The sequence below is a fragment of the Primulina eburnea genome, chromosome 11, assembly GCF_022965805.1.
Source record: "Primulina eburnea isolate SZY01 chromosome 11, ASM2296580v1, whole genome shotgun sequence".
Taxonomy (NCBI): domain Eukaryota; kingdom Viridiplantae; phylum Streptophyta; class Magnoliopsida; order Lamiales; family Gesneriaceae; genus Primulina; species Primulina eburnea.
The window spans coordinates 38425666-38438062 of record NC_133111.1 but is presented as its reverse complement, the minus strand read 5'-3'; the positions used below and the strand labels follow the sequence as shown (position 1 = coordinate 38438062).

Here is a 12397-nt window from a genome sequence, read left to right as displayed (position 1 = left end):
AAATATCATACCGATATTTTCGATACGATATACAGTACCGTAGTTCGGTACGATTTACTATACCGTATCCACCCTTAGTCAACTGTTAGCCGCGATATTTAATTGTTTATATATATAAATTCAAAATAGATTTAACCAGATTAATATTTAAATTTTATATTTTAAATATATATGAACTGATAGAGTAAGTGAATGCTGAACTAATAACAATGAATATAATTTTTGGACAACTCTGTCACAAAATATTTATCTAGTACAATTTACAAACTACCGTGTGACCAAATGTTTGTTTACCTACATATTGAGTTGCATCTTCCATCGTTAAAAAAAAATATGACAAAAATTTGTGTGAGACGGTTTCAGGGGTCGCATTTTGTAATACGAATATCTTATTTATATCATCAATGAAAAAATATTACTTTTTATGCTAGGAGTATTATTTTTTATTGTGAATATCGATAGAGTTGGTCCGTCTAACAGATAAAGATTTGTGAGACCGTCTCACGGGAGACGACCATATTTTTGATTTGGCGTTTTTAGATTTGGCGTTTTTAAGGTTATAACATGATTGACAACCAGTGGATATGAAGAAGTCAAAGATTTATGACAGATTTAAAAGAGAATTCGTGCACTAGTTATTATTCAGGACCACATGTATTCACTATTTTAACAGGTAATCTGGCCAAACTTAAACTGAAAATACTTGTGTAAGGATTTGAAATATAAAATAAAATCAACATCATATTTTATTATTAAATTACCACAGACTTGATAAATAGATTTTTTTTAAAAATAAAATAATTTAAATGGAATAATATTCTTCGTAAATTGAGCACCCCAAGATGTGTGATACCATTAATTACAGACCAACCAGGCAAGCCATTCATTAAAAAAGTCTTTTAAAATCCATTAATACTACCCCATACACATTTCCAACCAATTCAAAAGTTTTTAATACCCTTACAAATTTTCTTGCCAATATGATTTATTATACTTTGTTTTTTTTTTGTTTTTTTTTTCATATATATAAAAAAGTAATTATACTTCATTTTTTATATTTACAATAAAGTGCACCGTCCGGTGCAATAATTGTTCTCGATCGAACTATGGTATTTGAGCAATTGTGCAATTTAAAAAATTTGAGTTGCACCGCTCTCGATCCTACATGCACTATCATTTTGATCCAATAAAAATTAAAATTGCATTTGATAAATATTAAACAATATATATCGAATGAGTAGATATCTTGTAAGACGGTCTCACGAATCTTTATCTTTGAGACGGGTCAACCCTACCGATACTCAAAATAAGATATTTGTCTCACAAAATACGACCCGTGAAACAGTCTAACACAAGTTTTTGTCATGTCGAATATCCAATCCGCTTACCGGGTAAAAAAAAAAATCAAATAACGTGATTGGGCTTAGAGGCTGCTGGGCCCTACCCCGTCCAATTTCACCCGTGACATGGGATAACAACCAAAAGTCCGTGACAGAGCGCCCCATAACTAAGCCTAAACCTTAGCCCAAAGGGCCCACCTATTAATATATTTTAAAATTAATTGATTAAATATGTGTGAATATATATATGTCTTAACATAAAATATTTTACATATCTTGAATGTCAGTTTAATAATGAATTATTGCTTTCTTTTTTATTGTTTAATTTTACAATACATGATAAATTATTACGTGTTTGTGTGATCAGATATTTCTTGTGTTTCTTCCTACAATTATGACCAAAATCTTTTAAATATATGTCTCTCTCTTTCGTATTTTTACCAAAATTCAATGTGCATATATGTGTATACATATATAATATCCAAATTTATGGAGAAACGAGAGTCTGCGAATGGATGTTGAAGAAATTAATAAAAGAATTAAAAGGGTAGAAATGGAGTAATAGTTTCGGGTCTATGAATGAAGAGAAATATAATGGGTCAAATATGCAACCAAACATAAGGTTTTATTATCAAATTATCCCAAAGTAATTTTTTTTAAATTGATGACCACAAGCGTTATTCTTCGATGCAAACCATGTTAGCCAGGTTTGTTTAACAAGTTTACCCAAGAATGTGTTAGTAGGAGAATCAAACTTCTGACCATTGGTCAAACATTCGCACGTTTCACCAACTCGAACACTCATTGGAATTTATTTCGAAATGCCTTGTCTGTCAGCAAGTGAAAGCTGAGAGAATGAAACTGAGAGGATTACTCCATAAATCCAAAAATGGAATTGAGAACAATTTATTCAAAATTTTAAATTTCAAACATTAAATTTTGTTTTTATATAACTGCTCCAATTCAGTTTTTAAATCATCAAGGGGAACTGCCATCAATTCACACTCTCTGGACCAACAATCAACCTAGAGATTCACGTTGTCCATACCCTTGATAGGTTTTGCTTCCGAATTCACAACGATGACCAATTGTGCGAATCAATGGTTCTTCTCGTACTAGATTGAATTACATGAATTGTGAATATGTCATCAATAGAGTAAAACCAACCTGTCTTGCTACTACAACCAAGATCCGCATCGACAGCCGCTCCGCCCGGGCTCTTGCCCTAGATTTTGCGGCGACCGCCGTGCCTTCCTACTTTGAAGGCCGAAGAGGGGAAAAGTTTAATGTGAACGGTACTTGCACATTGGTTATTCGATATTACGGGTTGGGGCAACTCTGATAGACAGCGTGTTAGCGTGTGCTCGGAAAGGGAATCAGGTTAAAATTCCTGAACCGAGACGTGGTAGCTGGCAGCAACGTTAGGGAGTCTGGAGATAGCGGCGGGGACCTCGGGAAGAATTATTTTTTCTATTTAACAGCTTGCCTACCCTGGAAACGGCTCAGCTCGTGGTAGGTTCCAGTGGCTGGAAAAGCACCGCACTTCGCGTGGCGTCCAATACGCCCCTGGCGGCCCTTGAAAATCCGGAGGAACGAGTGTCGTCTGTGCCCGATCGTACTCATAACTGCATCAGGTATCCAAGGTGAACAACCTCTGGTCGATGGAACACTGTAGGCAATGGAAGTAGGTAAAATAAATCTGTAACCTCGGGAAAAAATTGGCTCTGACAACTGGGCACGGGGTCCCAGTCCCGAACCTGTCGTTGTCGATGGACTGCTCGAGCTGCTCGCACGGCGAGAGCGGGTCGTCACATGCTGATGGGGGGATGGATTGAGAACGACTCCCTCGGGGGCCTTCCTTAGGCGTCGAACAGTCGACTCAGCACTATTACAGACAAGAGGAATCCGATTGTTTAATTAAAATAAAGCATTGCGATGGTCCCTACGGATGCTCACACAATGTGATTTCTGCCTAATGCTCTGAATGTCAAAGTGAAGAAATCAATCAAGCGCAGGTAAACTGCTGGAGTAACTACGACTCTCTTAAGAAAGCCAAATGTCTCGTCATTTAATTAGTGATACGCACGAATGGATTAACGAGATTCCCACTATCCTTGTCTACTATCCAGTGAAACCACAACCAAGAGAACGGGCTTGGTATTGCCCCAAGCTAATAATGGTGAATGTTGCATTTAGTAGCTATAATCAACTCAAATTACACTGGGGACACAAGCAATGCTTTGTTCTTGAATTTGTGCAAACTTTGATTTACCTGGTAATATATATGTTCAACTTACGGAACCCACTTTTTTTTTGTTGAAAAAAATAATAAATTGAGTAAATTAAGATTACTAGTATATAGTTTCTCAAGGTGATCATATCAGAGCCTGAGTTCCAGATCTATATCTTGAGAATTAGAAGATTGATGATCAGAACTTTGGCAATTGGTATAAGCAAACAAATCGGTCCGGCCTTCCTTTTTCTTTCTGTTGAATGATCCCTACGAAATCCATGGCAACAAAGACAATGAATAACATGTGGTAGGCTGTGTGTATATAAATTAAATTGTAATGTGTATGTATCTATATATGTATGTATGTATGTATGTATGTATGTATGTATGTATGTACCTCAACTTCGGGGTCGAAAAAAGATGTAGTCATGCTATTTGGCATCACAAAATGATGGTTTTCTAAGCCTGCGTTGCCTGGTTGCCATCTTCTGTTCAAGGGCAGAAAGATATATATTACATTTCTCATCAGAAATTATATTAATTCAAGATTAAAAGTAAGATATAGTGAGTAAATTCAACGTTCCATTGAGAAGGAAGAAGTTGCTAAAAGATTCTTTACACAAACCTTGCAACATTGCTGGATTGGGATTCCCCATATGTAGTACTTGCCCCTTCAAAATCTTGAAATCCCATCTAAATAAACTAAAATGACTTAATTACGTGTTTGGATGATTTAATCACAAGCTCGAATCAAGAGATTACCAAGTAAAAACATTGAACTTAGAACTCGAGCGTGGCTAAAACTCAGAAAATATTCTAGGGTTACAAGGAATGAACGAACAAGAACTTAAAGTCCTCAAACATGCATCCAATATCATCAAATCCCAGTATATGTATGTATATAATTGAACATATTTGTTCACGTACGAAGTTCTTTTTACAGCCATTGGATAAAATTTGAAGAAAATAATATTTATTTAGCATTCTTTTATTTATAACATTATACGAAAAACATCCATACATAGTACGTACCATGACTTGGTAAGATCCAGGAAAGCCATAAGAAGGCGAAGAGAACGAATTTCGCAATCCCATGTCCTCCTGCGCATAGTCATAACGAATATTTTTTCATGGCCGCATCATCAAAAACACCGAATTCTTTACATATATATGTATATATATATACCTGAATGAAATTCTGGGCACAAGGGATATGAAATGTAGGAAGATAATTGCATTCCATCTGACTATGTAGCCTAATCTTCTCAAGCTGAGCAACTCCAAGTCCTCTCTGTGGCTGTTTAGGCTTATCCGAACCGTTCTTTTTCGATTTTCTTGATGATGAAGGAATCCCTGCTACACATCTACCATTTGCATCCGATCCAAAACAATTTCTTCCCATTTATTTTTTCTAAGTTGTTATGAAATAATTTCTTGAAAACTAATTATCAGTATTGATCCGTGGATTCAGAAAGATATATATATATTTGATGTTTGAGCATCCCAACCGGCAGGACTTTTAAGCTGTCAAAACTCTGCACTAAGTGATAAATAATTGCATTGCTGGATCTGAAGATTTCGTCTAGATTTTATGTGATTCATTTTTTTTTTTACATTTATCCTTTGGATGAGATCTATTCCATTATTTTATCATTGCATTTGCTATTCCATAATTCCGTTTGGAGTACACTCATTGTCTCTTTATGATCAATATAAAGTAAGGAGTTCATTTACATTTGTTGGTTGTTCCGCGTCGGTTAGATAAAATATATGAGAGTTGCATACATGAACTTGGACAATCTTCTTCCTTGAACTAGTTTTTGGGTTGAGTTATGTGAAAGTCTCAATCTTAACGGTTTTTTCTCTCATTCTTAGATTTATTATCATATTTTAATATTTACATTTTAGGAAAAAAAATCTTAGGCATTTGTCGATAGCAGTAATGTTATATATATAATATTTGAAAATATTATATAAATAATACGTATCTCTTTTTCATGGAAGGAAGATTTCTGTCTGAATATAAAAATTGATGTAGTGGCAATATTTACCAGCTCACCTCCATCACTTTTTGACATTTTAATATCTAAATTATTCAACTACATCCTTAATAAAATAATAATGTCGTGAATTGCGATTTTTGCACCTACCATCCCACCCCATTTTTTAGATTAAAATAAGACCATATAGAGAGTTTCAATTAATTAACTAGAGCTCAAGTGGTTTAGTTTTTATTTTTATTTTTTAACAAAAAATATAACTAATTAGATCGCTCGAAATTCGATCTAACAGAACTCGATCAATAATGCATAAATTTGAACCATGTTGTATTATATTATAATTATATTTAACAAGTATTACAAGCACTTTGTATAATTAGAGTTGCGTTATGTATCCATCTTGTATAATAAGAATAGAAGCAAAGAAATAGTTTCGGGGGCATAGACGAGTTGGTTAGACTTGAGGTGACACGAGTATTGATATTCATGATGTCACATTATCGATTCTCATATGGAACATAGTCTTTATTGAAATATTGTGGGATATATTCTGGGAGTTGGTGTTTGTTGTCCTCTCCCTCGGGTTCCCGTGTATTCGTGCACATCCTTTAATTTACCTTCACATATGGATCAAGAGGTCTTATTGTTGGAATTTTGGGGCCATAATGTAATTATAAATATTTATATGTCATCAATTAAATAAGTCATAAACTTATGTGGTCTAATTTGGAATAAGAACTGACTTGAGCACTTAAATGTCATGATATTATTGTGTGGATAACATATATGATATTTCTGGTTTGTTGAAGGGCCAAATTAGAAATAATGAAATTTGTTTAATTACAAAATGAGGTTATGGTCCCAATTTTGCAGAACGACGTATTGTTTTGTTTCCCAACAGAACTCTCTAGTTTTTAGAAGAAAACTGCAAGATTGAAGATAATTTCCAATAATCATCTACAACTCATGGATTCCGGTACGCTTCCGCAATTATGATTAATATATATGTTATTTCTTGAGAATTGAATAGTATTGGGGGATTGTTTGTTGAGATATGAAATCTAATTGATTTCTTCACTTAACTCATACAAGAGGGTTTACCACAATCGATAAACCTTTTCTTTCATCTTTCGACCGAAGCAAAGAAATTGAGATAAAGAAAGATTGTACATATTTATGATGATATTGTAATAAATCGTATCCTAAATGCTTGTATGGGAATGGAGATCTCATGTCTATATCCGTATGCATATTATATACATACATATATGTTATTGATCTTTCTGTCGGTTCTGAACATCAAGTCGATGCAAAGATTTTCCTTTGTCCGCAAAACGAAATTTTCCGTATCAAAGTGATATACATTGTAGAGAATCGTCCTTAAGATACAATGGCTTCAAATCAAGAGATTGCAGCACTACAAACTCTCGAAAGCAGCGAACAAAATTACCCAGCAATTTTCAAGGACAAAGTGAATATGCAGCTAGATGGCAAGAAGATAAATTAATGATGTATGAGATAGATTATTTATAATTGACCACTTGATACGTAGAAAAGACATGGCTTTACGGATCAGATGAGTAGAAGAGTCACAACTCTCTGCGAGTAGTCAAGGGACACATTGTTTAGTGCAAACAACAACCTGGAGCAGAAGCAACCTTCCTGTGATAGGAACATTGACCACCCGTGTCAGGAATGAAGCAACGAAACATCAAGCCGTCGCTCATTCATGCACGTAGCATCGAGGGTCCGGTAGCAGCCCGGTCAATCCTTGTCCAGTCATCAGGAGTGTGATAATCATATCACTCGCTCCATCGATGAGATGTCAGGAGTGATCTAATCCAATCACTCGCTCCATAGATGACTCAACAGCTCCACAGATCAATAATGATAGCAATCAATAGAGTCAAGGCTCGAAATACTATGCAGTAATAGTATCAACTCAAATAAATGCGTGTTTGCAATAACGTTATTCACAGAAGCACATAAGGCACGCCAAAATTCACTACCAAATACTTAACGTCATTCCACATCATTACAGACGTCATAATAAAACAGTTCATGTGTACCTCATCTGAACACCTAATTTACCACTGAAATATCTTAAGAATTTCTTGAAAAATCTGATCTTGTGGCAAATAATGTATTTCATATCAATTTCTATTTGTTTTTTTTTTCTAATATTTGACAATTTACCATAAAATTTCAAAAGTCCATAATTTAGGCTTTAAAATTTCTAAAATTAATATACGACAATTCTATAGCATCTAAATCCCTAATTATTGAATATTGAAATTCGAAAACTCGATTATAAAATTCCGAATATTCGAAATTATGTCCAAAAATAAATTCTGAAATTTTGTTAATACCTCCAATTAGCTCCGATATAGCCCCTAGAATTAATAATACAATATATATTAATTGTTGAAACTCAAATGAATTAAAATACCTAAAATTCGAAACCCTAAAATCTGAATTATATCTTTAAAAGTTTTGAATCTTGTTCTAAGTTTCGAATCAAGCTTCAAACTACCTAACCCAAGGTTTTCTCCTGATTTTCCGGCGAAAATAGACGGCGGTCGACTATGGTCGTGGCTTGGATTCACGATTTTTCTTGCAAAAAAGGTATCAATAGAAAGCTAACATCAATGGCTTCCCAAATATGTATTTAATTTAATTTTTGGATAATCGGAGCGACAACAATCGACAGATTAAGTTTTGAAATTTGTGGAAGAAGAAAGAAAAGCTTGGGCTGATGCGTACGGGGAGAGATACAAGAAGATTCACGTTTCTTTATTATTATTATTATTATTATTATTATTATTATTATTATTATTTTCTAAAATTACTTAAAATTGGGCTGAGCCTTAGGAATTATGGGTTGGTCTCTAACAATTGGTCAAAGACCGCACCGAATCGGGCAGAGCCGGCCAACCACGTGCGTGTGTTTTCCACCGTAACTCAACCTATCAGCGTTTTTCTTCTTTTAAAAACTTCTGGTACTCCTGAGGACCAAAACCTTTAGCTCAAACTTGGAGTTAATGAAGATGATTTTATTTGGCCCATTTATCAATGTTGGACAAGTCTTTTCTTGGTACATTTTTCAACGTTCATTAATTAATCATCTTTTTCATTTATCCAACAATCTATTCTTTTATACAAATATACCTGTCATACATTCGTAATTAAAAAGCTTGTTTTTCGTTATAAACTTTTTCCAGACTTTTATTTTATTTAATTTGGTTTGGTAGATATTATAAATAATAATACTTATAACACATACTAACACATATAAATTAAATGTATAATAATATATTGCTCCCAATCTGATGGACCTGTCTCACGCCCGATTTCCGATTTCATATTTCACGGATTTGTTATGTGGTGGGAAGTGTGATCAAAATAGAAAATATTTTTAGAAGAGGTCTCTTGAGAGACGGTCTCACTAATTTTTATCTGGGAGACGGGTCAATCCTACCTATATTCACAATAAAAAATAATACTTTTAGCATAAAAAGTATACTTTTTCATCGATGACCCAAATAAGAGATCCGGCTCACAAAATACGATATGTGAGACCGTCTCACACGAGTTTTTGCCATACTTTTATATATGTTGTTGAAATTATAATATAATAATTAGCAGGGAAAATGGATCAAAAATTTTAGTTTTAATCATGTATCTTTTTTTTTTTGCATTTTAATTTTTTTTGACACTGATACGATGTTGATGTAGTGCTGACGTGCGTAATGTCACATCAACACTTCATATGAAAAATGATTAAAATTATCGAAAATTAGAAGATGTATTAGACTTAGATGTTAGCTACTGCTTATGCTTAAATCAATTAGTTAGAAGTTAGAGTTAGTTACGGAAGTTGATCATTCTCCATGTATAAATAGCACAACACACTTGTAAATAATGTTTTTGAGTTCTTTTCCAAAATACATAATTCATGGCTGCATTCTTCGCAATATGGTATCAGAGCAAAAAGAGCTTCCAATTCAAATTTTATTCCAATCGAAGAATCTGAGTTGCTATTATCGACATTAGAGATCGAAGATTCAGAACTCAATTTGGCAGCTCAATTTGGCAGTTACCTGCATCTCCGATCGAGGATTCCGAATTGCAAAGTCAGAATTACAGATCGAAGATTCGAAACGCAATCGGTGAATTCGTATAATTCCCTAAATCTCAATATTCATTTAGTTCTATTGTTTCAGAATCCATGGCGAACACAGGTCCACAAGCATGGAATTTGCCAGTCAGATCTGTGATCGATGATCCGTCGAGTCCATACTTTCTTCATCACTCAGACAATCCAGGAATTACGTTGGTCTCTCAACAACTAACAGGTGACAACTTTGCATCATGGAGTAGGGCAATGAAAATTGCATTATCTGTCAAAAACAAATTAGGATTCATTGATGGTTCGCTCACAAAGCCATTGGAATCGGAATCCAATTTAATGAGTGCATGGAATCGCAACAACAACGTTGTCATTTCTTGGTTATTGAACTCTGTTTCTAAGGACATATCAGCGAGTGTATTGTACTCGGAATCAGCTTTTGAAATTTGGAATGATCTCAAGGAGAGGTTTCAGCAAAGCAATGGTCCTCGAATTTTCCAGCTTCGACGAGATCTGATTCAACTTCGTCAAAATCAAGATCCTGTGAGCGTTTATTTCACAAAACTGAAAGCTCTTTGGGAAGAGCTGAATCATTTTCGTCCCATGTGCAGTTGTGGGAAGTGCATTTGCAGTGGGGTTAAGAATATCGAAGCATTTGTTCAAATGGACTACACAATGACTTTTCTCATGGGTCTCAATGATTCATTCACACAAGTCCGGAGCCAAGTGTTACTACTTGATCCTTTACCATCGATCAGTCGAGTTTTTGCTTTAGTTGTGCAAGAGGAACGGCAGCGGGAGGTTGGAACACATCAAGGCACAAATCTTCCTAACCAAGGCATGGCGTTTACACTCAAGGGTGAACAGAATCAGACACAGATAAGCAATCGAAAACCACTGAAATTTCAGAGAAATAGACCATACTGCACAACATGTAATATTCCGGGCCACACAATTGATACTTGCTATAAAATCCATGGCTATCCACCTGGATACAAGAATCGATATAAACAGGGGAATAGAACTACTGATGTTTCTGTTAATCATGTATCTGGTCATGAACAGACAAATGAAACTAGGGACAACCCCAACATTCTTCAAAATTTCAACAAAGGACACATGGAACAACTAATGGCAATGTTTGTCCAGCAGCTTTCATCCTCTGATAAGAAAATGGATGCAAATGATATTGCTAATAGCTCATCCACACCAGGTATTTGCCTCTCCATCTCGATCCCAAATACATTGAATATATCTACATGTTGGATAGTAGATTCTGGTGCATCCAGGCATATTTGCTCAAATAAAGGGAATTTCACTTCTCTTAAGGCAATCCAGAATGCAAGAGTGACATTGCCTAATGGTGAATATGTGGATGTGCATTTTTATGGTGATGTAAATTTGGGAGATTCTTTGGTCCTCTCGGATGTACTTTATATTCCCGAGTTCAAGTTTAACTTGCTGTCTGTCAGCTGCCTTATTGCTAACACACAGAACATGATCACTTTCCATTCTGATACATTTATGATTCAGGACATCAAAACACAGAGGACAATTGGAAAGGGTGAGCGGATAGCAGGGCTGTATGTTCTGGACTCGAAACTGATGCATTCTGACATTCATCTAAATCTAGTTGGAACTCACATTTGGCACCAAAGACTTGGTCATCCATCAATAAAGGTTATGCAAATCCTGAAGCCTCATATAAAGTTCGACGTAGATAGTTCTTGCCATAACAACATTTGCAATATATGTCCATTAGCAAAACAAAAACGTTTGCCTTTTGTTTCACATCATAGAGTATCTGATTGTGCCTTTGAACTAATACATTGTGATATTTGGGGGCCTTATCATGCTCCTACTTACAATAATCGAAGATATTTTCTGACTTTGGTTGATGATCATACAAGATTTACATGGGTTTTTCTAATAAATCACAAGTCTGAAGCAACAATGATGGTTTCTAGATTTTGCACCATGATTGAGACACAATTCAATGTCAAAATTAAAGGATTTCGAACTGATAACGCAAAAGAACTGGCATTCACTGATTTATTTCAGCAACGAGGGATTCTTCATCAGTTTTCTTGCGTTCAAACTCCACAACAGAATTCTGTTGTTGAAAGGAAACATCAACATCTCCTTAATGTGGCTCGATCATTATTTTTTCAGTCCAAAGTTCCTATAAAAATGTGGGGTGAATGTTTACTCACAGCCACATATTTGGTGAATCGTGTTCCATCGCCATGGACAAATAATCGATCGCCATATGAGCTACTGTATCATCAACAGGTGGACTATACTCATTTTAGAGCATTTGGATGTCTTGCTTTTTCATCCACCTTAGCTGCCAATCGAGATAAGTTTATGCCGAGGGCTCGCATATGTGTGTTCATTGGGTATCCTACAGGCATAAAAGGTTATAAACTACTGGGTCTTGAGAGTAAAGAAATCTTTATCTCTCGAGATGTGCAATTTAAGGAATCCATTTTTCCTTTCCATTCCCTTCCTCATGAGGGCAATGTTACTGATCCATTCTCAGATATTGTTATTCCTCGACCAGCACCAGTGGATACTTCTGCTTGTCAGGACAACAGATATAATTCCCATATGCAACCAGAAGAAGTTGCTCCTACAACATCGCTTGATCCATCCATTGGTTCACACGAATCATCGACCTTGGTTCCCACTCGTA

At 35.2% G+C, this 12397-nt stretch overlaps 1 protein-coding gene across 1 annotated transcript; it reads right to left on the bottom strand.

Moving 5' to 3' along the window:
- Positions 1–3632: 3632 nt before the first annotated feature.
- LOC140805255 (protein SPEAR1-like) lies at positions 3633–5141 on the bottom strand. Its single transcript, XM_073161507.1, has 5 exons — positions 4760–5141; positions 4606–4674; positions 4199–4266; positions 3971–4061; positions 3633–3840 (listed from the first exon to the last, which is right to left on the bottom strand). Exons 1-5 carry the CDS (start codon positions 4973–4975, stop codon positions 3721–3723), a joined length of 564 nt encoding a protein of 187 aa, XP_073017608.1. The 5' UTR covers positions 4976–5141; the 3' UTR covers positions 3633–3720.
- Positions 5142–12397: the final 7256 nt, after the last annotated feature.